The 27,928-nt window shown below is 40.6% G+C and overlaps 1 protein-coding gene and 1 long non-coding RNA gene across 5 annotated transcripts in view; one reads left to right on the forward strand and one right to left on the reverse strand.

The window, feature by feature from the left end:
- LOC132379205 (uncharacterized) overlaps nt 1-27,928 on the reverse strand; it is a 47,634-nt gene that overhangs the window by 19,054 nt on the left and 652 nt on the right. Inside the window, exons 2-4 of one of the 4 annotated variants that reach the window (XR_009507332.1) lie at nt 25,565-25,681; nt 24,863-24,961; nt 18,825-19,255 (exon numbers count right to left, since the gene is read on the reverse strand). This is a non-coding gene — a long non-coding RNA (uncharacterized LOC132379205). Of the gene's footprint in view, nt 1-18,824; nt 19,256-22,185; nt 22,511-24,862; nt 24,962-25,564; nt 25,682-27,928 lie in introns of those variants that run through there. The other 3 variants (XR_009507334.1, XR_009507330.1, XR_009507333.1) reach the window with 3 other exon arrangements.
- On the forward strand, nt 1,099-24,797 carry LOC132379193 (serpin I2-like). Its single transcript, XM_059946871.1, has 9 exons — nt 1,099-1,376; nt 1,722-1,982; nt 2,705-2,935; nt 7,624-7,818; nt 9,299-9,491; nt 12,666-12,763; nt 16,030-16,116; nt 21,618-21,704; nt 24,339-24,797. Exons 1-9 carry the CDS (start codon nt 1,364-1,366, stop codon nt 24,413-24,415), a joined length of 1,242 nt encoding a protein of 413 aa, XP_059802854.1. The 5' UTR covers nt 1,099-1,363; the 3' UTR covers nt 24,416-24,797.

The raw sequence follows: 27,928 nt of genomic DNA on the forward strand, positions 1-27,928 counted from the left end.
TGAATCCCCTCAGCTGATTGAGAAGAGCACACAATGAATTTTAAAACAATTTTTGTTACAGTTCCACATTGGATTCCTCCCCCCACCACTGTGAAGGAGAGAACCTGAGCTCAATGCCTTACACTTACAGAAACACAAAGGATGCAACAAAGAACGTGTCCATTCAGTTTATCAGGTCTGTGTTAGACCTGAATAAATCACCGAGCTCCATTCTTTTATTCTCTCCCAGTGATCTGTACAACATGACCCTCTGTGCAAGATTATGGGCCAAAAGATCAAACTGAGAATGGGCCCAAAAATTAACTGGGGTCATTTACATAAAGTGTTGCTCGGAGTGATCACACATCCAGCATTCAGTGCCTTAAGTGAAGAGGAGAGCGCATCCTGAACAGCAAAATAGTGTGGTAAATTGTAAGAGAAATATGCCAATTACTACATGGGGATAAAGAACTGGTTCCATGGACCATATTCTTTCCCATAGATGCTGCCTAGGTCTGCTGAGCTCCCCCAGCATTTTGTGTGTGTTGGTTGTTTCCCTGTAGGTAAGAGGTTAAGTAATGCAGTTGCAGACAGTGGCAGCTAATGACATTGAAACACAGCCTCGCCGACTGTCAACAGCGCTCTGTGAATACAGGCAGATGTCTGCAGCGAGATAGCCCCCATGGTGTACTAATGACTTACAGCATCACAACGCATTGCACACCAAGTTGCCAGCTGATGACTGCAACACCAGGTTATACTGGAAGGAAAAAGCTGTTTAGGGGTAGGTAGAAGGACAGCTCAGATTCAGATTAAGACTTCATTATCACGTGTACAATAAAGCATACAGTGAAATGTATCAACCAGCACACCCAAGGATGTGCTGGGAGCAACAATTAAGTGTTGCCATACATTCCGGGGTCAACTTAGCACGCTCACAATGTTCCACAGAACAGCATGAACAGCGGGAGCAACAACAGCAAAACAAGCTCCTTTCACATCCCACCTTCCCACCCACCCACTCACTCACTGACAGTCGATCCCAGTGATAACAGATTAATGTTCGTGGACTTGCTGAAAAAGGGCGAAGATTATTCCTGAAACATACATTCTGAGGCATAAAAGTCAAAGGTAATGATTCCGACTGGGTACTATTCAACACCAGTTAGTTCTTCATAATTAAATCTACAATAAAATGTTCCTGTTTTCCAACCATTTATTTGTAAGCCACCTGTTATTGACGTAAAAAAGTCAGCTGCTGTGACTATGTCCTTGATGACCTCTGCATCAGTTACTCGGGATTTAATACATTACTAGCATTAGGCAGTGCTGACAACATTACCAAAATCCGCACGGTGGATCATATTATCGAAACAAGTACAGTATGCTGGTGAAAGGTAGAGTAAAAGTATTTGTATGTGTATTCATCCTCTTTGGGTAATTTTTGTTGTGCTTACTATACACATTATAAAATTAATGACCACTTAATCTTCGCTGCAAAACTATTCTTCTTCAAAAGATAGTGCTGTTAAAATCCATCTGGTTCATATGTACTTTTATCCTGATCAGGATATATAAATGTGAAACATACTATCGTTAATAGCAACTAGTATTTTTGTAGAGTAGTTTTGTGAAAATACTGGTTTTTATAATACTCTTCTGTTAGATGAAGCTTTTCGTTGTAGCAATAAACAATTTTTAGAAGTACACCTTTAAATATTCTTTTTGTATTTCTCCCACAGTAATGAGAATATTGTTGTTTGGCAGTCTCCTCCTCCTCCATGCAGAGATGACAAATTGTGCCTCTGGTGCATCTCATAATGATATTACAACTGAACTTACAGTTGATCTGTACCATGCTATACGCTCTGTACAGCGGGACAAGAATCTTATTTGTTCACCCATGTCTATCAGTCTTAGCCTTGGGATGATCACACTGGGCGCCAGAGGGACAACTTTGCAGCAGTTAAAGAAAGGTTTACATTTTGATGAAGCAAAAGAGGGTAAGGAAAATAAGCAATTAAGAACTATCAATTCGAAGTGAAAAAGTAAATGCTGGATATAAGAGAAAATCATGTTTCAAATCACTGATCGTCAGTATCCAATCTGCAATCTGCAGATCAAAATGTAATCTATATTAAAATTGATTTGCTATTCATTTTCATATGAATTAATCTGGCCTCTTCCAGACCTTCTCTCTGTTTATTCTTGTTCTGGTATGGAGTTCTGGAGTTTTTGACACTAGCATATACATATTAATTGTTATTATTGCCCATGTTAGTTTAGTTTAGTGTTTTTTTTCCCAATATATATTTTTTTCTTGTATTTTTAAATTTTTTTTCTTTTGATGATTATTCTTACTTTTTTTCATATATAATCATTATAGGCTTGATTGATTAATGTACCATTTTTTGTTGATATTTTAATAGGATATTGTTATCTTATTATTAATTTAATTTCAAGTCTATTGCACTTATAACCTATTCATTATTATGTTATGTTTTTTTATATATGAAATTCAATAAAAAGATCGAAAAAGAAAAGAAAAAATTGATTTGCAGATGCATGATATATTTGTTTTTCCTTTTTGCCTATAATGTGTGTGTGTGTGTGTGTGTGTGTGTGTGTGTGTATATATATATATATATATATATATATATATATATATATATACACACACACATATAAGAATTTGTATTCTAAAAGATTATGATTCCAATTTTAGGTGAAGAATTTTCTATGTTGAAAAAGCAATCCAAAATCATCTCCACTAGTAGTGAGAAATACAAGCTAAAACTTGCCAATGCAATTTACATTCAGAATGGATACCCTATTTCTCAACAATATCTCCATGACATCCAGGAATTCTTTGACACTACTGTAAGGACAGTAAATTTTCAAGATTTCACATCTGCTGCCAACATTATTAATACATGGGTAGCTAATGAAACCAATGGTAAGTACAATCATTTCCTGATAATTATATTATTTTTCTTAACATAATAAGCTGTAATGGAAGCATTCCTGCTTAGGATAGAGAAGATGCTTTAATATACACTCTGGAAAGTGTGCCCTGTTCTCATTCAAACACATGAAAATAAACTTTCAGACCTATATGCAAACATTACATGTCTCCACAATTGTATAGGGAGTGTCCACCAATACAGTGAAATAAAGTGGACAACATTACAAGCCCCAGTTAACTCCTTGAGGCTTCAAAACACAGGGCTCCACACACAGTTGCAAAAATAGAGTTATTAAGTCTCTAACCACGAGAAGCTGAAATACTGCTCGAACCATATTGATCTGCAAAGAGTTGGCATTGATACAGCTGATACACTGGAGGATGGTAGAACCCCTGCTTTTGTGAATCCTCTCCAGTAACTTCCCCTTGACAGAGCCTCAAACATTGGCTTGGACTCCTTTAGCATTGGAAACAAGGAAAAGGTCAGTCTACATTCGGCATATTGTGAGCAGTTTGGGGCCACTTATCTACGAAAGGATGTACTGGCAATGGAGAAGGTCTAGAGGTGGTTCATGAAAATGATCCTAGGGATGGAATAGTTAACATATAAGGAATGGTTAATGGCTCTGGGCCTTTACTCACAAGAGCTTTTAGAAGAATGGGAGTGGAAGGGATCAAATTGAAACCTACTGAATATTGAAAGGTTAGATAGAGCAGACATGGAGAGAATACTTCCAATAGTGGAGGAGTCTAGGAGTAAAGGGCTCAGCCTCAAAATATAAGGACTCTCAATCATTTTGAACCTCTCTAGTTTCAGCACATCCTTTCTAAGGGGCCCAAAACTGCCGACAATACTCCAAGTGAGGCTTCACTAGCGCTTTATAACATCTCAGTGTTTATTTTTCTTTTATATTGTAGTCCTCTTAAAATTAATGCTACTTTGCATTTGACTTCCACACCACAGGTTAAACCTGAAAATTAAATTTTCAGGAATCCTGCACAAGGACTCCGAAGACTCTTTGCATCTCAGTTTTTTTGTATTTTCTCTCCATTTAGAAAATAGTCTACCCTTTCATTTCTTCTACCAAAGTGCATGATCATGTACCTTCTGACACTGTATTCCATCTGCCATTTCTTTACCCGTTCTCCTAATCTAAGTCTTTCTGTAGCCTACTTCCTCAAAACTATCTGCCTCTCTCCATATCATCTGCAAACTTAGTAACATAGCCATTAATTCCATCATCCAAATCACTGATATATATGTAAAAAGAATCGGTCCCAACACAGACCCTTGTGGAACACTACCAGTGATTGGCAGCCAGTCAGAAAAAGCTCCCTTTATTCTCACTCTTTGCCTCCTGCCAGTCAGCCACTGCTTTGTCCATGCCAGAATCTTCCCTGTAATCTTCCTGCAGCCTCTCATGTGGCACCTTGTCAAAGGCCTTCTGAAAATCCAGTTACACAATATCAACCAATTCCCCTTTGTCTATCCTGCTTGATACCTCTTCAAAGAATTCCAGCAGATTTGTCAGGTAAGATTTTCCCTTGAGGAAACCATGCTGACTATGGCCTATTTTATCACGTACCTCCCAAATACCATGAGACCTCCTTCTTATTAATTGACTCCAACACCTGCCCAACCACTGACATCAGACTAACTGGCCTATAGTTTCCTTTCTTCTGCCTCTCTCCCTTCTTGAAGAGTGGAGTGACATTTGCACTCTGCAATAAGCATAGAAAATTGATGCAACTCCTCATCAAGTAAGCAGTTGGAGCTAGAACTATATTATACATTGCCTTAACCATTATCCACAGGGTCCTGTGTTGTTGTGAGTGCTTAGCACTGGCTGAAGCTGACTAGCACTGAGTGAACATTTGTTTCTCAAGCAGTCGTGTCACTTGACTGCAGTCCTGGTGGAAGTCATTGTAAAACTTTAGGAAGCTTTTTTGAAGTCCTTACTGAGCTCTGGCAAGACTGTACAAGTTATATGAGCAGTGACTAGAAGGTTTTTGAAGGTGAAAATGTCAGTTATATCTGATTCAACTTCTCACACTTCACCTTCCCCTTGTTCAAAATCCTCTTTAGATTTACAAATTGACAATTGTGTAAATATATGCCTCTTCCTTGCCACCCCCCCTCATCACACATGGCTTCCTGGTTTCAGACTCTACACGGCAAAAACAAAGAGAGAATTCTGGAAACGCTCAGTGGATCAGGCAGTCTCTGCAGAGTGATAACCAGAGTTAATGGTTCAAGTGATGAGCTTGCTAATGCAGACTAACTTGTTGAGTATTTCTAGCATCTTACTGCACATGAGTATAGAAGGCCACAGTGTCTGAGTCTAGGTGGGTTTTAGCCTGATTCCTGACTGGAATTTCTGTCCTTTATAGCACTGCTTCTGTCCTTGTTCTTTCTCCGTTTCCTCCTTCTGACTCCACAGCTGAAGCTCAGCCACACCACACAACTAATGATCTTTCCAGCAGCTCCAGCAGACATTGATGAAATGAATTAACTTATACACGGGGAGACATGGCTTTCTGGAGGATCTGAATAAGTTCCAGAAAAGGGCTTGCAGAAAAATGTCAGCATAGCTTTTATGGAGGACTTGACACCGTAAGAACATACCTTGTTCAGTTAGTTATCCCAAATCAAGTAATTCAAACTGATTTATATGAAGTACATTTGGTTGTTTTTTTTAAATCCAGGATTAGCTGTAACTTAACTATGTTTTTGTTTTTTATTTAAGCACTTCTGTTTTTATTTCTGTATGTTTGATATTGATTTTTAGTCCATCAGCTGAAAAGCACAACCAGTTTAAGATTATGTTAACCCATGTACTCAAAGGGATGCATTTGTCGTGACACAGAGAAGTAATTTGGAAAAATAAATAAGAGTAACTTTTAAGGACCTAGTAGCATCTGCGTATTTCCCACAGGCAGAATAAATGAGTAATAGTGAGTTGTATAAATACTGTTATCTTATGGCAATAAGAACACTTACTTGGTTCACATGGAACGTCAGAGACCTTGCCAAACATTCAAACTGATGGCTTGTTAAGTCTAAGCTCATGATTTAGCCGGTTGTTAAAGACATTCTACGGCTAAGCCTTTGCTGGACTTACGATTGGATGTCATTTATATCCAGAGGTCTGATGCAGCACAAAGCCTCATCGATGGTAATTGATCAGGCGGTTACAATTTGAGGAGCCTCTCAAGGTAACAGCAGACCTAAGTAGGTGAGGTGGCAATGAACTCAGCCAGCTCAATACTGCTAGGAATTCTCAGACTGTAATTCATTTAACATTGCTCCTGTGATGTGATTACTACACTAAAGAGAGTATTAAAAACAATTGCTTTTTGCTGCATTTTAAATGCAGGAGATTCTGTAAAGTCTCCACCTTTTTCCATCTAACTTCTTCTGACCACCTTAATACGTTGTACTGTTTGGGACAAAACCACTGAGTAGGTGGTTTGTAGTTACATTAGTGCATTTCTCTCTCTGGTTCATGATTTCAGTGTTTTCAGTCCAAAGGTGCATTTTCTACAAGCATCATATTTTAGACATTAAGAACTTTAGGCAGAAGTGCACATTGAATAAATTATGAATTTACGGTGTAAGGTATATAAGATGATGAGACATTGATCGTGCGGATAGTCAGAGGCTTTTTCCCAGGGCTGAAATTGCTAACACAAGTGGGCACAGTTTTAAGGTGTTTGGAAGCAGGTACAGAGGAGATGTCAGGGGACAGCAGATATGGTTCATCAGGAGTTTGAGGAGAATTGGTATGTCACCAAAGACACTTGCAAATTTCTACATGGAGAGCATTCTAACTGGTTGCATTACTGTCTCGAATGGAGGGGCCACTGCACAGGATTTTAAAAAATCTGCAGAAAGTTGTAAACTCAGTGAGCTCCATCATGGGCACAAACCTCCCAGTACTGAGGGCACCTTCAAAGGCAATTCCTCAAAAAAATGGCATCCAACAATAAGGACTCCTGTCACCCAGGCCATTGTTACCATCATGGAGGAGGTACGGGAGCTTGAAGACATACACTCAACATTTCAGGAACAACTTCTTCCCCTCCACTATCAGATACCTGAATGGACAATGAACCCATGGACGCTGCCTTAGTATTTATCCCCTTTCTTTTGCACTAATTATTGAAATATAAATATATACTTATCGTAATTTATAGTTTTTCATTATGCACTGCCACCACAAAACATCAAATTTTACAACATATGCCCGTAAAATAACTTGATTTTGATTCAGATGGCTTGCTACTGTGGTTGAGACAATGCTGGGTGTATGAAAAGAAACTGTAGATGTGGTTAGGAATAAAGTTATTGAAAAAATAATATATTGGAGGGAATGGTGGATAACTGTGTAGGGAACATTGGTAATAACAGTGCAGATGGAGGCAGAAAAGCCATCATGGGTTGCTTGTAAATAGATATATAGGAAGGGCACCAGCCAGATGTGTTTGCATCAACTTGGGCAAAGTGATTTACCATACAAGCATCTACCAATTGGGCTAAATATCCAAGAAGGAAGATACAGAGGAGGTTGAAGATGATGGGTTGATCTTCATGTTTACTGGCTATTACCTTTTAAAACATGTCATAATTGGAGTTAAGATCTTAAATTATTTTTAAACAAACATATCTTTTTTTTCAGGCAAAATCAAAAACTTGTTCTCAAGCCATTCTTTCAGCTCACTTACAAAACTAGTTTTAGTGAATGCCATTTACTTCAAGGGGACATGGAAACATAAATTTCATTCAGCGAACACAAACCTAATGGATTTTATCAAGGAAGATGGCTCAGTTGTTGAGGTACCAATGATGCATCAACAGGTGACATGCAAATTTGGTAAATATTAACAAAAGGAATCATTTTAATGTAATTTTTATACTGAACTGAAGAGATGACTTCTGGTGAGAATTATTTTTGGTGTATTGAGGGTGTTTTATGCATTATTATTGCCACATACAAATATAGCATAACAAAGAGCTATACAGCTAATTCTCCATTTTGTGCACTCCTCTCCCATCATTAGCCATACTAGAACATATTTACCCAAATTGAACCTCACTTGCTGGGACAATTTCAGCATCATACACCCAGACTGAATTAATTTATTTTGTCATGAAGGGCTCAAAGCTTCGAGTCCTCTGTGCAACTGCAGATAGTTCCAATTGATTTATTCTAGGAATACAAAATATTAGTGGCCACATATTCTGTTCAGCATCAAAAATCAGTTCCAGGTTCTGAAGCAGTCAAGTGTGGGTCAGACTAGAACTTGCCAGTGCTACTATACAGTGATGTTAGTGTCCTTGAAGGGGTGAATTTGTGGCCAATTCTGGTACCCTGAGATTTTGAAACAGTCAAACACCAAAAACACCTTGAACACTCATCTTTTGTATATCTGTGCTTCAGTATTTTAACAACAAATAAAATGGAAACAAATATTATATACACAATGGATTATGATTAATTGGGGAAGCTGCTCATTTGGGACAACTCTTAAAAACAAAGAAAAATCAGGAAAATAGCCGGCATCCCCTTTGTTTATCTGGGGGCACTAAGCTGCTTAATTGGGACAGAATGGTTACAGGACAGATTCTCACGAGCGTCAGTCGTGTTTGCTTTTGTGGCCATTACATATTGTTAATATGAGTGTTATTGGATCCCTGAGTAATCAATGTCAGCTCAGTTTATGTTTTCTTATTTTCATTTACATCTGAACTCTTTAAAATCCTGCTGTAGCCACTGCCAATAAAATTGAAATATTTATGGTGATGCACATTATCTTCTTTGTTGAGTTACTTGTAAAGAATGCAATAATGTAAACACGGGGAGGATTTGACCATGCCTTGTGGAGGTAACAATGGCTGGTCAATACCAGTGAGGCTGTTACATGGATGACTGGATACACATATCTACAATACACTGTTTTTGTGGCAATGTATACTCGAAGAAGCATCTCATTATGTCTTCAATGATAAAATTTTATGTATTCATTAAGCATTAAAAAGACCATTTACCTACAGCAAACAGACCCATCATGACCATACATTCCTATTTGTTTACAGCTCAAGTAAAACTTCTTTTAAGGATAGTTTAGCGGTGATATTGATGTTTCTAAAATATATGACAGAATTCTTCATCTTGTTGCATACATTTTACCACTTTTATCTATGTTCTTCATTGATTTTGGGTATTAGTTCAACATAATGATGTTGAAATTTATCCATACTGTAATTCCAGTTGGACTTTTGAATATCAAATTAAGGCAAAATTCTTGCAATTGTCAATTATATTAAATGCTTCATACTTTATCCAATTGCAGGCTATTTTACGGCTGGTGAGATGAGATACCAGGTTTTAGAATTACCTTACAGTGGAGATGAAGTCAGCATAATCATGGCACTTCCACCAAAAGGAACTGATTTAGCAGCGTTTGAAGAACTTATTACACCACAAGCTATACAAGAGTGGCACTCCACAATGGTAGAGGACGAGATTGAGGTTAATCTTCCAAGGTTGGTTGTCAATATTTACCATTCTAGAAAGACTTTTGTGTTCTTACAGCAGTGGATGACTATCCAAAGGGTCAAAGGTTCATTCATGATCAAAGTATACAACTCTGAAAGTCTTCTTCTCCAGTCAGCCATGAAACCAAGAAAAAAAAAGGCAGCATGATCATCAACCCTCTAATTCCACCCCCCCCCCCCCCCCACATACACACACACAAAAACTAACAAAATGGAACAGGCATATTGACCCTCCGAATCCCTCTCCCCTGCACAAAAAAACTAAGAAAGATCAGGCAAAAAACACTGAATATAAAAGCCTATAAGACTGATAAATGTCTATGGTCCAAGCCCATATCCAAAATGCAGAAAACGTGGGTAACATTCTCTGGGCACAAGTGGCAGGCTCTCCCCCTCTGATAGTGACTGATGCCACCAGTGATGAAAAGGAAGGCAGCTAGCCCTCAGCTTCTGCATTCGCATCAATGTTTCAATCTCCCTCGCCACTCTAATCGGTGTACAATGGGAGCTTCAATCGGTGAAATAGAGTCAAACATCGGCTTGAGCCCCGTCCTGCAACCTTTTCGCAATCATGCTGCCTCTGCTTCCCAGAATCCTCTTGGAGATTGCAGAGTGCTAGAACACCCAAATGATTTATCCAGAAGATGTCAACTGAAGGAGCGTGGTATATAGGCACCATCTTGACTGGACTATTAACTCTGGTGGAATTTTCCTAGTTTTATAAGGAAGCGGATACAGTGGATTCTGGATAATTCGAACACATCAAGACTAGTATATTTTGGCCCAATAAAGCGGCTGCCCCAATTAGCCAAAATTTCATGGAAAGAGTAAAAAGATATAAAGAAGACAAACTATTTCTTCAACTGTGACAAATTATCCATTTAAAAGAAATACAGAACAAATTAGAACTCTATCAGTATTACTACAGTACTTTAAAACTGTGTATTAGTTCTTAGGAGTTATTAATGGAGAAATTCATCCCGTGTACACTGCTGTGTTTTGTTGATTGACTGTAAATGAACAAAATCAGTGCAGACACCTAGTGCATATAATGGACTGCCTTCATACAAAGCTTTTGATGATTGCATCCTCCAGATCTTCACTTTCATTGTAATGTTCAAGATGATTGTTGATAACTTAAAATTCTTTGTAGTTCCTAACTTGTTGAAGTTGTGAAATCATTTCATTTTCTCTCCTAACTATTTCTGGCATTTCAAAGACTGAATGCTTGAAAATGCAGTGAGCAAAACAGTTCTGAAATGTCTTACTGCTTATTTCTCGCCAACTGTCAGTGATAAAAATCACTACTTATTGAACACAAACACACATTATTTAAAAACTGTTCACTCTAATCAATGGTGTAGTGTCTAATAGCCACGTAAGTGTACATGACTGACTCTAATTAGAAACTGTTCGACAACAGTCTCCTGTCCCAGTTAAGCAGCACAGGGTCCCAAATAAACGACAGGATTCCCAGCTATTTTCTTGATTATTTATTTACTGTTCTTTAAGAGTTGTCCCAAATAAGCGGCTGTTCTGATTAACCAATGGCTCAATTAACTAGGCCTTTAAATCTACAGTATTTAAAAAAAACCTACAAAACGCAGAAAAGGATTCATAAAGTATATAATGTATATATTTCTATGTCTCCCATCATAAACAAACAGAATATATTTGGAGAATTAAAAAAGACTGCAGGCTCTATTTTATTGAGCCTAACAATGCTGGCAGCCATTTTGCTTTACAGGGCAGCGGAGGTGAGGCTGGGCAGGCTTGTGGCTGCACTGGATACCGAGGATCAGACTGGCTGGTTTTCTATACAAATGGGACAGTGCGAGTTGACATCACAGTCACTGATCTTGATTATATTCCAAAATTGTCAGAATGCTCAATGAGTGGAAAGAAAGAGAAAGTAAAACCATAAACATGAGAAAATCTGGAAATCCAAAGCAACATGCACAAAATGCTGGAGGAACTGAGCAGGTCAGGCAGCATGTATGGAAATAAATGGACAGTCGACATTTTGGGCTGAGACCCTTCTTCAGGACCGGGAAGGATGGGGAAGTTAGCAGAATTAAAAGGTTGGGGAGGTAGGGGAAGGAGGAAAGATAGAGTGATGTGTGAAGATAAGTGAGTAGGAAAAGTAAAGGGCTGGATAGAAAGAAATCTGATAGAAGAGAATGGACCATGGGAGAAAGGGAAGGAGAAGGGGACACAGGGGAGGTGATAGCCAAGTGAGAAGAAGGGAGGGGGCAGGGAAATTTGTTTACTGGAAGGAGAAATTGATATTCATGCCATAAGGTTGAAGGCTACTCAGATGGAATGTAAGGTGTTCCTCCTCCACCCTGAGGACGGCCTCATTGTGGCACGTGGCGGCCACGGACCAACATATCAGAACAGGAGTGGGAATTGGAATTGAAATGTTTGGCCACCGGGAAGTTTTGCTTTTGGGGGATGGAGCGGAGGTGCTCTACAAAGCAGTTTCCCAGTATATGATGGGTCGCACCAGTATAGGTGAGGCTACATCGGAAGCATTGGAAACAATAGATGAGCCCAGCAGATTCGCAGGTAAAGTGTTGCTTCACCTGGAAGGACTGTTTGTGGCCCAGAACGGAGATGAAGGAGGAGGTGAATGTGTAGGTGTAGGAGTTTGGCTAGCCTTGATATAATTTATGATGATACCTGTATAATTTTAAAGCTATTTAACAACATTTGCTTTAAACTTCCCGATACATGTGGAAGTTAACTAGGAAATGATTTTGCACTGAATCCCATGGTTTGAATAGGGGACCTGGTTTCAAATGTCTGGAGATAGAAATACAATATCATAGTCCTACATCTGAGTATGAAAGGGCATGATAATGGAATAATATTCAATATAAACAGATTTTCACCAATGCTCAGCTCTGCAGGAGCAGTGATAATAGAAAACAGAAGAATTGAAAGCAAGAGTTGGCCATTTGGCTCACTGTGCCTGCTCTGCCATTCATTAAAATCATGACAGATCATTTGCCTTTTTCCACGTTCGAGCACTAACCAATATTATTATTTTTAAATATATGAAATAATTAATATTCATCTTGAATATAGTTAGCAATATTGTGAACGTTTGGCTTAAGACCAAGATGTTTACTATCTACTTTCTCACGGTAATATTTATAGATTTACAATCCAACAGAATCTTGATCTGAAGAAGCCATTTGAAGCTCTCAATATTACAGAAATACTTGGAAATGGAAGTAATCTTTCTGGGATTACAGGTATGAGTTTTATGGTTGTTCTTCTATTCATTACTGAAAGGTCTTCAAGACTGGATTTTCGGTTTAATGAGCATATCAGCCCAGCAGGGAGCTTGGCTCACCATACTTGGCAACCCCTATTTCTGAAGTATCATCTGGAAAAGCTCTGTGTTATTTGTGTGGTTCTATGCAAAAAGTAAATAAGTGTACAGGCATTTAAGGAAACCTTTGTGGTGAATTGGTTAGGAGGCTCTTGATGGATCAAACCTATTAGAGATGGATATCTGAAAGATGTCCTTACTTTTTTCCCAAGACCCAGTGATCCCATCACTGATAATGTGTCCTAGCACATCATAGGATGCATCTCAGTATCATAATTTCAATCACCTCAACTCTGAACAGATTCCACAAATTATCGGCTCATTTTCAAGCACTCTACAACTCATGTTCTCAGAATTATTTATCGAGTTATTTATTATTTACCTTTATTTGCCGAGTTTGTCTTCTTTTTGACCATAAGACAGAGGAGCAGCATTAGGCCATTCAACCCATTGAGAAAGCTCTGCCATTCAATCGTGGCTGATTTATTATCCCTCTCAACCTCAACATTCTTCTGCCTTCTCCCCATAACTCTTGACATCCTTCCTATTCAAGAACCAATCAACCTTCGCTTTAAATATACCTAATGACTTGTCCTCAACTGTGATAATCAATTCTACCGATTCACTACTCTCTGGCTAAAGAAATTCATCCTCATCTCTGTTCCAAAGAGAAGATCTTCTATTTTTGAGGCTGTGTCTACTGTTCCTAGATTACCCTACTATTAGAGACATCCTCTCAATATCGGTTGTAATTAGACTGCCCCCTCATTTGTACATTGTTTTTGTCAGTCTTTGTGTAGTTTTTCATTGATTCTGTTGTATTTCTCTGTTCTACAGTAAGTGCCTGTAGAAAAATGTATCTTAAGGTTCTATATAGTGACATATATATATATACTTTGATAATAAATTTATTTAAAATCTTTGAACTTTGAATGAATGGAAATTTCTAGGGAACATGTATGAGGTTTCGTTCTGTATATACCTCATGGTGAGGCATTACACTGGGAACATGATGCATACGTGCTAATTTAGCAACAACTTGGTTATCTGGCCCTTCAATAGCCCTGTACGCTTAAAGCGAGCAGCCTGGCTGACAGAGGGACAGCATTGAGAGAACACCCAGGGTGCACCCAGAATAACATCAGGTTAACCTCCAGAATGGCTCAATCACCTCCTGTCAAGTCTATAACGTGCTAGATTATTGAGCTTTTAGTGTATTGTCTAATTGTATGTATTGTTGTTACACTGGAAAACTGACAGCACATTTGGTATCTGGATATACAAAGATAATTGCAGAAATCCAGAGGATGCAAGCAGAAAATCTGCCTACTGCCACAATAGGTCCATAGCAGACACAATCTCAATTGCTCCATGTGACTTTGGCTCACCTGGACAATGGAAATACCTATGCCAGGATGCTGTTTATTGACTATAGCTCAGCGTTTAACACCATCACTCCTACAGTCCTGATTGAAAAGCTACAAAACTTAGGCCTCTGTACTGTACCTCCCTCTGCAACTGGATCCTTGATTTCTGAATCAGAAGACCACAATCTGTACGGATAGAAAACAACTCCACTTTGCTGACAATCAACACTGGTGCACCACAGGGGTGTGTGCTTTGCCCACTGCTGTACTCTCTATAGACCCACGACTGTGTGGCTACGCAGAGCAGAAATGCTGTCTAGAAATTTGATGATGATACAATCATTGTTGGCAGAACTTCCGATGGTGCTGACAGGGAGTAGTGGAGCGAGATATACCAGTTAGTTGAGTCAGGTAGCAGAAACAGCCTTGCACTCAATATCAGCAAGACCACAGAGCTGATTGTGAAACTTCAGAAAGGATAAGATGAGGGAACACACACCAATCCTCATAGAGGGAGCAGAAGTGGAGAGAGAGAGCAATTTTAAGTTCCTAGGTGAGGATCTAATACCTGGTCGCAGCATATTGATGTATCTATAAAGAAGGGATGACTGCAGCAGTATTTCATCAGGAGTTTGAGGTGATTTGGTTTGTCAACTAAAACACTCAAAAACGTCTATAAATATACTGTAGAGAGCATTCTCACTGTCTGGTATGGGGGGGGGGGGGCTACTACACAGGACCGAAATAAGTTGCAGGAAGTTATAAAATCAGTCAGCTCCATCCTGGGTGCCATTTGTAGTGTCTAAGACATCTTCAAGGAGTGGTGCCTTAGGAAAGCGGTGTCCATCATTAAGGATTTCCACCACCCAAGACATGCCCTCTTCTCATTGTTACTATTGGGAAGGAGGTACAGAAGCCTGAAGGCACACATTCAGCGATTCAGGAACAGCTTCTTCCCCTCTGCCAATCTATTTCTGAATGGACATTGAATCCAAGACCACTGCCTCAGTACTTTGTTAAAATATTTGTTTTTATTGCACTAATTTTAACTCAATTATTTTATTGACATATATACCTACTGTAATTCAGATTTTTGTATGTTCATTTATCACGTATTTCATTGTACTCCTGCCATAAAGTTAACAAATTTCACAACATGTGCTGGTGATATTAAATCTGATTCTGATTCAAAAATTATGCACCTCCACAATGTACGAGGGGTGATTGATAAGTTCATAGCCTAAGGTAGAAGGAGTCATAATTTCAATCACCTCAACTCTGAACAGATTCCACAAATTATAGACTCATTTTCAAGCACTCTACAACTCATGTTCTCAGCATTATTTATCGAGTATAGTATTCTAGCCTTCATACAGTCAACAACTAGTCAATAATTTCACATGAATTTAAACTTATTGAATATCTCTATAAAACTAATTGCAAAGATAATTTTTATCAAATGAGATTAGCTACATTTGTAACAACATACTGAGGTATAATTAAAGTTGAATATCCTCTCTAATCCAGAAAATGTGATATGGACATCATATATGTGACCAGAGATAATACTCTTCAAATGATGCTGTCATGAGGCACTTAAATGAGAAATGTGGTGAGCCCCAAATAGATTCTTGGAATACCAGAGGTAGTGGTTTGCAGGGTGGAGGGAATGGGTAATATCAATTGTAAATGATTGAGAAACCTATAAATGATAAGTAACATAAACATAGCCAGCAACAAGGGAATTATTAGCTAAAATACAAGAACTGGAATATTTTTGTCAAATGCAATCACATTTTATATTTGTTTATTTCAACAGGTTCATTTGACCTGCACATTTCCCAAGCAATTCATCAAGTGTTTATTGAGATCAATGAAGAAGGGAGTGAAGCAGCAGGTTCAACAGGTAATACACAGGATTGCTTCCATCAATTTCATCGCCTGTGCATGCTTCAGTTGGTTTCTAAGCTGTGCTTTTTAACAACATAAAAACTACTCTTTTGGCAGTGATGTAACATGTAGACCTGTGAAATCGTCTGTATAGATGGCATGCGAAACAAAATTTGGGATCTTTAGAATCAGATCTGTCAGGCACTACAACACGAGCCTGCTCTGGCCGACACACCTGACAATCCCAAGTACGTGCTGGTGGCTGTGCACTCTGAAGCACTCCAGTGGGCTCACTCCTCACTTCCCCCTCTGGCCATCCAGAAACATGCATCCACCCACCCTGGATTTTCTGTAACAGGGGTTCTGGTGGCCCCCATGATTGCAGATGTACCTCTGTTCATCACTACCTGCCCTCAATGTGCCCAGTCGAATTCCTTCAATCAACTGCCCTCTGGGCTCCTGTAGTGCCTACCGGGTTCATCGATGCCCATGGACTTCATCATAGGTTTGCCACTTTCCGATGGTGATCATGACAGTAGTAGACTGATTCTCCTAGGTGGCTACTTCACTGCCCTCCCCAAATCTCTGTCAGCCACTGAGATGGTAGGCCTGGTTCTCCAACAAGTACTTTGCCTCCAGTTTCCCTTAGGACATTGTGTCGGACCAGGGCCCACAATTTGTCTCCCACTTCTGGTGAGTCTTCTGCTCCTTCTTCTGAACTTCAGTCAGTTAGTCTTCTGGCTATCATCCGCAGATCAATGGTCACCAGAAACAGCAATCAGCAAATGGAGAAGTTTCTACAATGCTTTACCACCTCTAACCTTCCACGTGGAAGTATTTGCTTTAGGCCAAACTGTCCTACGATCCACACACCCCTTTGACATGTGTCTATCATGTTTGAAAGCGCTTCATGGCTATCAACCATGTAGAGGAACGAATGGTGGAGGTCCCATCTGCCAGAGCACTGATTCACTGTTTCTGGAACAGTTGAGACGGCCATCCTAGCTACCAGGCCAACCACCGGTGGCACTCAGCTTGACTACTCCAGCCTAGGGATCATGCCTGGCTATCCACCCAAGATCTGCCCTGCGCACGGACTCCTGCGAGCTCTTGCCTTGGTTCCTTGATCCCTTCAAGATCACCCATCACATCAATCAGACCACTTACTGTCCCTAGCTTCCACCATCCCTCAGGATCACACCTTGCTTCCACCTGTCCTGCCTCAAGCTCATCGTCCATGGACCAGCCAATCCACGTGAGCCTGCACCCCTTGGATGGTGGAAGGTGGTCCAGTGTACATGGTTTGCTGATTAATGGATTCACATTATTGTGGATGGCGTCTGCAGTACCTGGTTGGCTGGAAAGTGTATGGCCCAGAGGAGAGGTCTTGGTTGCTATCCGGTTTAATCTTGGATTCATCGTTCATTGAGAGCTTTCACCAGGCCCATCTGGATAGTCTGGGGCCACAGGGTACCGGCCATTGGAGGGGGCGGGGTCCCATCAGGCCTGCACTGGCAGACATCTCCCACTCTCCACCCAGCTAACAGGAATCACCTTCTACTCAATCCCAACTCATCACTTGCAGACTATTTAAACCCAGTTCTCATCCACGTTCCTTATTCACCCACTGAACCAGTTAGCTTCAAACAGTTCAAAGTTTAAGGTAAAATTTATTATCAGAGTACATGCATGGCACCATATACAACCCTGAGATTCTTTTTCTGTGGGTGTACTTGGCAAATCTATAGAACAGTAACTGCAAACAGGATCTGTGAATTGGAAACATCAGGAACTGTAAACTGTTAAACAAAATGCAAATGCAGATAATAAATAGCAATACATAATGAGCATGAAATAACAAAAGAGCCCTTAAATGTGTGTAGTTCTCTCCTTTTGTTCAAGAGCCGATGGTTGAGCGGTAGTAACTGTTCTTGAACCTGGTGAAGTGAGTCCTGACACACCTGTATATTCTACCTCTTTTCCTCTCTCTGCTTTTCGCAGGGATCGTTCCCTCCACGACTACCTGGTCCACACGTCCTTCCTCACAGATCTCCCACCTGGCACTTATCCCTGCAAGCATAAGTGCTACACCTGTCCCTACACCTCATCTCTTACCACCACTCAGGGCCTCAAACAGTCTTTCCAGGTGAGGCAACACTTCACTTGTGAGTCTGTTGGGGTCATCTATTGCATCCGGTGCTCCCGGTGCGGCCTCCTCTACATCTGCGAGACCTGACGCAGATTGGGGGACTGCTTCATCAAGCACCTATGCCCCGTCCACCACAACAGCCAGGATCTCCCTGTTGCCACTCACTTCAACTCTCCTTCACATTCCCATTCAGATATGTCAGTACATGGCCTCCTCTACTGCCATGATGAGGCCAAACTTCGGTTGGAGGAACAACGTCTCATATACTGTCTGCGTAGTCTCCAGCCCGTTGGTATGAACATCGAATTCTCCAACTTGCAGTAATTCCCTCCCTCTTTCTTCCCCCATCCAACCTTCACCCTGTCTCCTCTTCTAGCTGCCTATCACCTCTCATGACTCTGCCTTCTTCTACTACCGATAGTGCTTTCCCCTTAGATTCCTTCTTCACCTCTCCTGCTTGTCCCCTCCCTGCTTCCCCTCCCCCACTCCTTGATCTTTCCTCTGATTGGTTTTCCACCCTCCCCCACCTTCTTTATAGGTCCCCTGCCCCCTCCTTCTTTAGTCCTGACAAAGGGTCTCGACCTGAAACGTTGACTGCTTCTTTCAACAGATGCTGCCCAACCTGCTGAGTTCATCCACCTTTTTTGTACCTCTTAAATACTGACACCCAGGAATTTAAAGTTACTGAGCCTCTCCACCTTGCACGATTACTGGCTCATGGACCTTGGGGTTCCCTCTCCTGATGTCTACTATCAATTCCTTGGTCTTATTGACATTGCTCCTAGCCTTCAGTTACCTTTTGCCTTATTATGTTAAGTATCTGTTCTCTCTTGTTTCCCGGCCCCTTGTGGCTTGTTATTTTGCAGTTTATTATTTAAGTGATCACTCACCGCTGAGAAGATTCCACTGCTGTGTGTTTGGGTCAAACCTCCTCCACACTTCATGACAGATATCTCCTTGAAGCCTCTCTGCATTTCTTCACAACTACCGCCTGACTTAATATCACCTGTCAATGAAGATAAATTGTACAGGTTGTCCTCATCCAGTTAATTTTGTTAGTTGAGAACCAGCACCAATGATGACCTCCTAGCTTTTTTATGTAAATGACTCCTTTACTTCTACATTCATTATTTGTTTTTTTTCTGTTAAACAATCCTCAGACCAAGTCAGTATATTGTCTTCATACGTTCTAATTTTCTTTAAAAACCTCTTCTGTGGCAATTTACTCAAAGCTGCCTGTCCGAATAAAGCTCCTCCACAGGTTGCTTCTGCAAGTTAGAACAGCAAAAACCTCTGATTTATCAAAGATCACCTTTCTTCCATAAATCAATATTGACTCTGCCTAGTGCAGTAATTCTTTTCACCATGCTCCACCCTCACTTAATTACTAATAAATTCAAGTATTTTTACTAGTAGTCACGTATGGGTTAGATGTCTCAGTTCCTGTTTCTCTTAGACTTTTTTCTTAAAATGTGCTCTGTAGGAATTGTTTAGAATCTATGGAATTTTGGAAGATTACAACAAGAACATACAGCGTATCATGAGTTACGGTGACAAGGACACCAGTTTTGATTGAGAATAGATCTGTTTAGGCCCATTGTTTAATAATGGCACAACCTGCAGGCCATCATGAAATGAATCTCTGTGGCAGCTGAATTTGAGGAGGTCATTCCACAGTCACTTTTAACTAAGGCTACCTTCACACTCGACCGGATAATTTTGAAAACGCCAGTTTCACGTAAAAACAATAGGTGTCCACACCAAGCGTTTTTGAAAATACCTCCGTCCGCATTAAAACGGATACTTGGGCGAATCTCCTCCAACTGATGTGTAAGACACATTTACAGAAAACAAGTGACATGTTTGGAGTCGCATCTCGCTGTGAAAGTCCGCGTTTGTGCAGTTACAGACTAGAAAATCTTAAAAGAAAATTGCCAAACAATGGACAGCTGTTGGCTCTTGCACAGGAGGACTTAAAACTGAAAAAAAAAACACTAATACTGGAGCATATGGAGGCAACCAACAGGGAGTTCACGGACAGCATGACCCGGCTGATGACGAACATTGAAAAACTGACAAACTCTGTTGCAATAATAAGGCACCTTGTTAAATGTATAAAACATGCCTGCATCAGTGTTATCTTGTATTCCATACAACGTTACATTCTATCGTCAGGGAAGTACTTGCATAAATAGGTAAACCACCTTCATACAAGCAAGGACACAAAACAGGGCAAAGTGAGTATACTTATTTATTCAGTAAGTTATGGGTCAAAGTATTTGGTGAGTACATTTCTAACTTTCTGGCTTCAGTCTCATTGCTGTCTATTCTGAAATTGTTAGGTTGCCTGGTGGGTTGCGTTCAGGAAAACAATGAAATGCCGCTATCTGTTCTGGTACGTCATGACAGCATTTCTAGAAATCTCCGGTTACCCCATCTACACTACTCTTGCCCAATCGGTGTTTTCAAATTTACACACTCTGGAGGGTGTTTTAGAAAAGCTCTGTTTTCAGGGGAGGAAAACGCCGTTTCAGTGTGGACAGAAGGTCAAAACAAAGAGAAAAAGCTTTGGTTACGGATTTATCCGGTCCAGTGTGGATGTAGCCCAAGTGGTAAAAGCTTTAGTGGAGCCAAAAAAAAATGTATACTGGTTGGTTCTGATCCCTGTTTTTCCTTGGGCGTTGTAGCATGGTGAAGATCATGTGCATTTAGGAGGTCAGAATCCACACTGTTTCAAGGAGAAGGTGGTTCAGGACCCTGGTGATGCCTTTCTTTTTGGAAGAGAGCAAGGAGATCCATCTGCAGTTATCACAGAAAGAGTTATCACTACATAACTCTGTAGTTATCCATCTGTGGAGAGTATCCTCCTTATGTCCACAGGGAAGATAGCAATGAGATCCTCTTCCCAGATGTGGGCCATGACGCTGAGTCTGCATTGCTTCGTTTCTGAGTGGGCAGCACAATGACATGACTGACTGAGCTGCTGCCTCAAAGAGCTAGTGGAAAGAGTTCAGTCCTGATCTCCAGTGCAGTTTGCACATTGTTCCTCTGACCACGTGGACTTTTTTTGAGTCTGCTAATTTTTTTCCTATATTTCAATGACGTGTGGGCTGATGGGCTAATTAGTCACTGCAAATTGCCCCTCATATGTAGGTATATGGTGGAATCTGGGGGAGTTGATGGGTATGTAGGGTGAATAGTTTACAAGTAACATTTACTAGGGATTGGGATCGTCCTGTGATACAACATAAACCAATAAATTCTTGTTGATTAAAATTAATTTAAAGTTTTTCTTGCTCAAATATCAAACTGAATGCAAAATATGACACTATAAAATAACTATTTTGGTATTGAATCTTTGCATGTAGGCATGACAGCAGCAATCATGAGCCTTCCTCGGAATCAATTTATCGCTAATCGTCCTTTTGTGTTTCTTATACAGAGCAAGTTAACAGGTAACATTGCTCATTTTTAAATTGTTTATTCATAAAATTTGATGGATTGTTTTTAAGTACTTAGTTTCCTTTTATTGAAAAATGGAATACATTTTCACCTTACTTTAACATTGTAAGCATCGAAAGAACCAGTTTTTAGTAGAGATAAAGAATTAATATTGAATAACTTAATCCTGAGTAAACATAATTTTTCATGATCAAAGTTAATGTACATTTATTACCCAAGCATGTATACTATATACATCCTGAGATTCATGTCCTTGTAGGCAACCACAAAACGAAGAAACCCAATAGAACCAATTAAAAATACTATCAAACTCCCAATGTGCAAAAAAAGTACGTGTAAACAATAAAAGTAAGCAAGTAACATTCAGAACTGAATTTCACAACAGTGAGTTCACAGCCACGAAGCCAGTCACAGCTGACCCAGGAGCCTTTTCAGTTGCAGGCCACATCCTCAGTTCAGTGAAGAGACGAGCAACCCTCATTAGCAGCAAGCTGAACACTGGTTTGTCTCTGACTTAGCCCCAACACCCTGACCTTTTCAATCTGCTCTGGTGCTTAAATCAGTCAAACATTGGCTTGTTCCTTGCTCTCAAGCCTGGGCCCCGTCACTTCGATTCTGCCTCACCTTAAATCTGTTGCATCAAAACCTGCTCCAGAAGCCAAACATTGGCTCGTTCACCATTCTCGGACCCAGGCCCCTTCGCCTCAATTCAGCCCGGACACACCACGCCGCAACCGCTTGAGGCCTCAGTTCACACCACAAAAATGCCAGGTCATACAGGCAGTTCAAAAGCTCAACTCTGAAAGGAAAATTACAAACTGGTGATGTCAGTGATTCTTTACCAAAAAGAGTGTGTGGAATGAAGTAGTTGTGTTTGCTGCCAGCAAGACATCACTGTGCCCCACCAGCACCATCTTATCCAGATCATGTTTTTGTGTATATAAACTTGCATGTAAATACCCTTGGTTTTATCAAATAGATATCTGTTTTAAAAATGATCATGCTAACAAAGGCTTGCAGTTGCTTTTTCAGGCAGTTCAGAATGTAGAATGGCAGAGCTAGTAGAGCTGCTGTCTCACTGTTTTGGAAACCTGGGTTCAATCCTAATGTTTAATGTTTCTGTGGAGTTTGCAAGGTTTCCTCCGGATGCTCTGATTTCCTTTCACATTCCACAAACGGATCAGTAGGTTATCTGGCCACTGTAATGAGCAGGAATGTGGGGAGTATAAAATTGGATTAGTATAGGATTTAGGTAAATGGTTGCAGAGGATTAAATGGGCTGAAGACACTGTTTCTGTATCTGAAAAAAACCTAGCATTCATGAATACGAAATAGTAGAACTTATCTATCATGGCCAGTTTTCAATTTAAACTTAAAACCCCTTTTTACTGATGGCTTTGGAAATGCATCACTAGCCCCTTGTTTACAGCCACTGGACTCCATGGTGGGGAAAGCACCTTTCTCAGGCTCTGTATGTCTAGGGTGTATGTGACTTTGGCTTGGCCAAACCCGTGAGGTTGTGATGTCTCACCCACCCAAACCACAGTTTGTGTGAATGCTGTGTGATTTACTACTCCCCTGCAATCGCCTTTTGGCAAGAAATAACAAATCCTACACTGCATACAATTATAAAGAAAGTATATTTATGAACATTAACTTAACCAAAGAGTTGTTAAAGAAAGAAAAAAAGAAACAAAAAGGGCCCAATATAATTAAACAGTGAAATGTGCACACAAGTTGGAGCTCACCTTGAAGTTATCTGTAACTCACACACTGGACCCTCGGTCTGTGTGAAAGCACATACCACCTTCCGAATGTCGCTTGAAATCTATCTCGATGGGAGCATTAGTCCTTCCTTCTTGAAGCCATTCATCTGCACAAAGCATCTTGTGCAACAGGGATGGAATCCTCAGCCATCTTCCTCCCTGTCTTCTCCCAGCTCCCACCAAAAACACCTTGACCCACAACTGTGTCCCTCACAAAAACCTCTCTGCCCCACTCTCTAGAACCTTCTCCCAATTCCACCATTCTGATTGGCTGATATCACATTCCTAAGTTGAACAAGGTCCCTTATCTCAGCTCAAACCAAAACAGGCTGAAGGCAAAACAGACTGCTCTTACAGAACTGCTAAAATGAAATACTGACAGCCCAACAGTAAAAATCTAACCAGGGCTTTACAAACTTTTAGGTATAAATTATGAAAAGCTTATCCATGTTTTTCCTTTATTCATAATTTTTTTGGGTTAAGGACATCCCCAGAAAGGTTAAAATTTATTGCATATCCATAATTGTCTTTAATTAGATGGTGAAGAGCCACCTTCTTCACACACATACTCCAACAATACTGTTGGGCAGTAAGTTCCAGGATTTGGACCAAGAGACAGTGATGCATTTGCAAGTCAGAATGGTATTTGCCTTGGAAGGAACCTGCAGATGGTCATGTCCCCCATTTTCTGGCAACCCTTGTAGGAGAAGTCAAATGCTTGTGAGATGTTGTCAGGCTAACTTTGCTGAGTGACTGCAGTGCACTTTGTAGATAATAAAGCCAAGTGTGCTTTGATGCCAGTGGTGACCATCAATCACACTGCACTAACATTTTACATATATATAATTGTTTTATTCTCAGGTGCGGTTTTATTTGTGGGAAGACTGATGGAACCTGAGACGATGACTTCTTTAGGAAGAGATAAAGAAGCACTATGAAATAAAATTCAACATGTTCTTTATATAGACACATAAACATAACTTGTACTACATAGTCAGTACTTTAACCAGGGTATTCTACTTAAGATTAATGGTAAGTTTCAATTTTTGTTTGGGGAATAATGAGGTGGACATAATCAATTTTATAATAGTCCAAATAAAAATAAAAATGCAATAAATTGATTTTGGAATTTCAGGTGTTGTTTTAACCACCTACACAAATTTTCTAAAGAACAATGTACAGGGACAAAAAATATCAGGAAACTTTTGTTTTCACAATCTCAATGCAATAATTTTGAAACTAAAGATTCACCAAATTGGATGGAGATGACCTTTTATGCAAATGAAACATGTGTTTTAGTCCCTGTAGGTCTCCAGTGGCATCACTCATATTATTTTGGAGGAATTTCCAAATTCAAATCAAATTCTCCACTCCACATAGCTTACCCTTTCTTCTCTGTGTTACAACTGGCTATTTCCGCCTGTCATTTTTCTGGCTCAGTTTTTCTTTGTTCGTTTCATCCAATCTGGCCTGTTGGGCACATCCTACAATATGCAAACAAAGAAATATAACATACCGTTAACTGTACATATTAACAAGTTCAGTCTCATCCACTAGAGACAACCCATCTCTCCCCCATTTTGATGGCTACTGAAAATTAACTAGTTTTTTTTCCTCTTTTCCAGTTCTGGTGAATGGCCAGATAAGAAAATGTTAATCGTTTCCCTTTCCATTGATGCTGAGTGTTTCAACCATTTTCTGTTTTATTGCAGATTTCCAGCTTTTGAAGTTTTTTTTTTAAATTTCCATTTTGGTCTATATCCCAATGGCTTTAATGAATTTGTGTTCATGTCCATCATCATTCCCCTTTTTTCATTCAAAGGTTACAAAGGTACATTTAATGTCAAAGAAACATATACAATATACATCCTGAGATGATTTTACTTCAGTGCTGTTCTGTTTGTTTGCTTTTGTTCATGATTAGGTCTTCTTATCTTTGTACTGTGTCTATTATGATGTGTTTTTCTTAACATTTTTTGGCTGAACGTACAAGTTAATTGAAACTTGAATGAATCAAAAGAAGAAAACAATGAAGATTGTTCCCAATAAATTAACCTTTATTTAGCATTATTCAATGTGCAATTAACCTGCAAATGACAGTGTTTTCCATTTCCAAAAGTCAGTTTGTGTGATGGCAGCAGAAGTTCTCTATGTCAGCTGTACTGATAATGTTTTTGTTCATGATCCAATATGGTTTAATTATTCTGTAAGCAACAAAACAGTCAGATCAAATAATCCTGCAGGCTATTACATTAAACGATAAGGCAGTGACAGGGCAAACGTAATCCAAAGGAATATTACTCCGAGCCTCTTGGCTTGCCACTCTTTTCTTCTTTCTGGAGGTGGATATGCAAGTTATAATGATAGTGAAATTCAGTGCACTTCATCAGACCAGACACCTTGAAAGTTGCTGAGTTTTACAAAACTGAGAATAATTCAGAATGAAGTAAAACAATATAAATTCAAATTGATAACTTATCAACCTGCAACTTTATTTCATTGCTTTCAGATGCTACCTGACATACAGCCAGCAATTTTGATTTTAATCATAAACAATAGAAAATCAGCAGATACTGGAAGTCTGAGCCACACACACAAAATGCTGGAGGAACTCAGCAGGCCAGGCAGCATCTATGAAAAAAAAAAGTACAGTCAACTTTTCTGGCCAAAACCCTTTGGCAGCACTGGAGAAAAAAAGCTGAGGAGTAGATTTGAAAGGTGGGGGGAGGGGAGAGAGAACCACCAGGCCATAGGTGAAGCTTGGAGGGGGAGGGATAAAGAGCTAGGAAGTTGATTGGTGAAAGAGACAGAAGGCCATGGAAGAAAGAAGGGGGTGGAGCACCAGAGGGAGATGATGGACTGGCAAAGTGGTAACATAAGAGAAGGACAAGGGGATGGAAAATTGTTAAGGGGGGAGGCATTACTGTGTTTGAGAAACTGATGTTCATGCCCTCAAGTCTGAGGCTACCCAAACGGGAGATAAGGTGCTGTTCCTCCAACCTAAGTGTGGCCTCATCACAACAGTGGAGGAGGCCATGGATGGACATATCAGAATGAGAATGAGAAGCAGAATTAAAATGGGTGGCTGCTGGGAGATCCCTTATGTTCTGGTGGACGGAGCGTAGATGTTCAGCGAAGTGGTCTCCCAATCTACGTCAGGTCTCCACCGATATAGAAGAGGCCACGTCGGGAGCACCTAACATAATATATAACCCCAACAGACTCACAGGTGAAGTGTCACCTCACCTGGAAGGACTGTTATGTGCTTTGATTTTAATATCAACTCTCTGGCATCTGAAGAATTTTGTTTATCAAAAAGAAAATTATTGTTAGGATTATATTAAACGTTTGTGCTAGCCACTTACAGACTATTCAACTGCTACCTCAACTGATCGCTGAGCATTTTGCATCAATTAATAAATATTCTGGCCTTCCCAAATTTTAATGGCTGAACTGAATATGTAAAACATCACTAAAGCCAAGGTATTAACGATGAATAGACTGCATGCCGCTTAAAAAAATGATAATCAGTTCTCGGATGGTTCAGAAATTCCAAAGGTGTGGCCAATGTCTCCCCCATTTATACTGCCATCAAGTTCCAGTTATCCCAGGACCTACTGTTGCAGATCAGTGTATTCACGAGGTTGGGTGTGTGTGGATGCTGCCAGGGTAAGGGACGGATACGGGTGGGTGTGTGTGGATGCTGCCAGGGTAAGGGACGGATACGGGTGGGTGTGTGTGGATGCTGCCAGGGTAAGGGACGGATACGGGTGGGTGTGTGTGGATGCTGCCAGGGTAAGGGACGGATACGGGTGGGTGTGTGTGGATGCTGCCAGGGTAAGGGACGGATACGGGTGGGTGTGTGTGGATGCTGCCAGGGTAAGGGATGGATACGGGTGGGTGTGTGTGGATGCTGCCAGGGTAAGGGACGGATACGGGTGGGTGTGTGTGGATGCTGCCAGGGTAAGGGACGGATACGGGTGGGTGTGTGTGGATGCTGCCAGGGTAAGGGACGGATACGGGTGGGTGTGTGTGGATGCTGCCAGGGTAAGGGACGGATACGGGTGGGTGTGTGTGGATGCTGCCAGGGTAAGGGACGGATACGGGTGGGTGTGTGTGGATGCTGCCAGGGTAAGGGACGGATACGGGTGGGTGTGTGTGGATGCTGCCAGGGTAAGGGACGGATACGGGTGGGTGTGTGTGGATGCTGCCAGGGTAAGGGACGGATACGGGTGGGTGTGTGTGGATGCTGCCAGGGTAAGGGACGGATACGGGTGGGTGTGTGTGGATGCTGCCAGGGTAAGGGACGGATACGGGTGGGTGTGTGTGGATGCTGCCAGGGTAAGGGACGGATACGGGTGGGTGTGTGTGGATGCTGCCAGGGTAAGGGACGGATACGGGTGGGTGTGTGTGGATGCTGCCAGGGTAAGGGACGGATACGGGTGGGTGTG

This window comes from Hypanus sabinus, chromosome 2, assembly GCF_030144855.1.
Source record: "Hypanus sabinus isolate sHypSab1 chromosome 2, sHypSab1.hap1, whole genome shotgun sequence".
Lineage (NCBI taxonomy): Eukaryota > Metazoa > Chordata > Chondrichthyes > Myliobatiformes > Dasyatidae > Hypanus > Hypanus sabinus.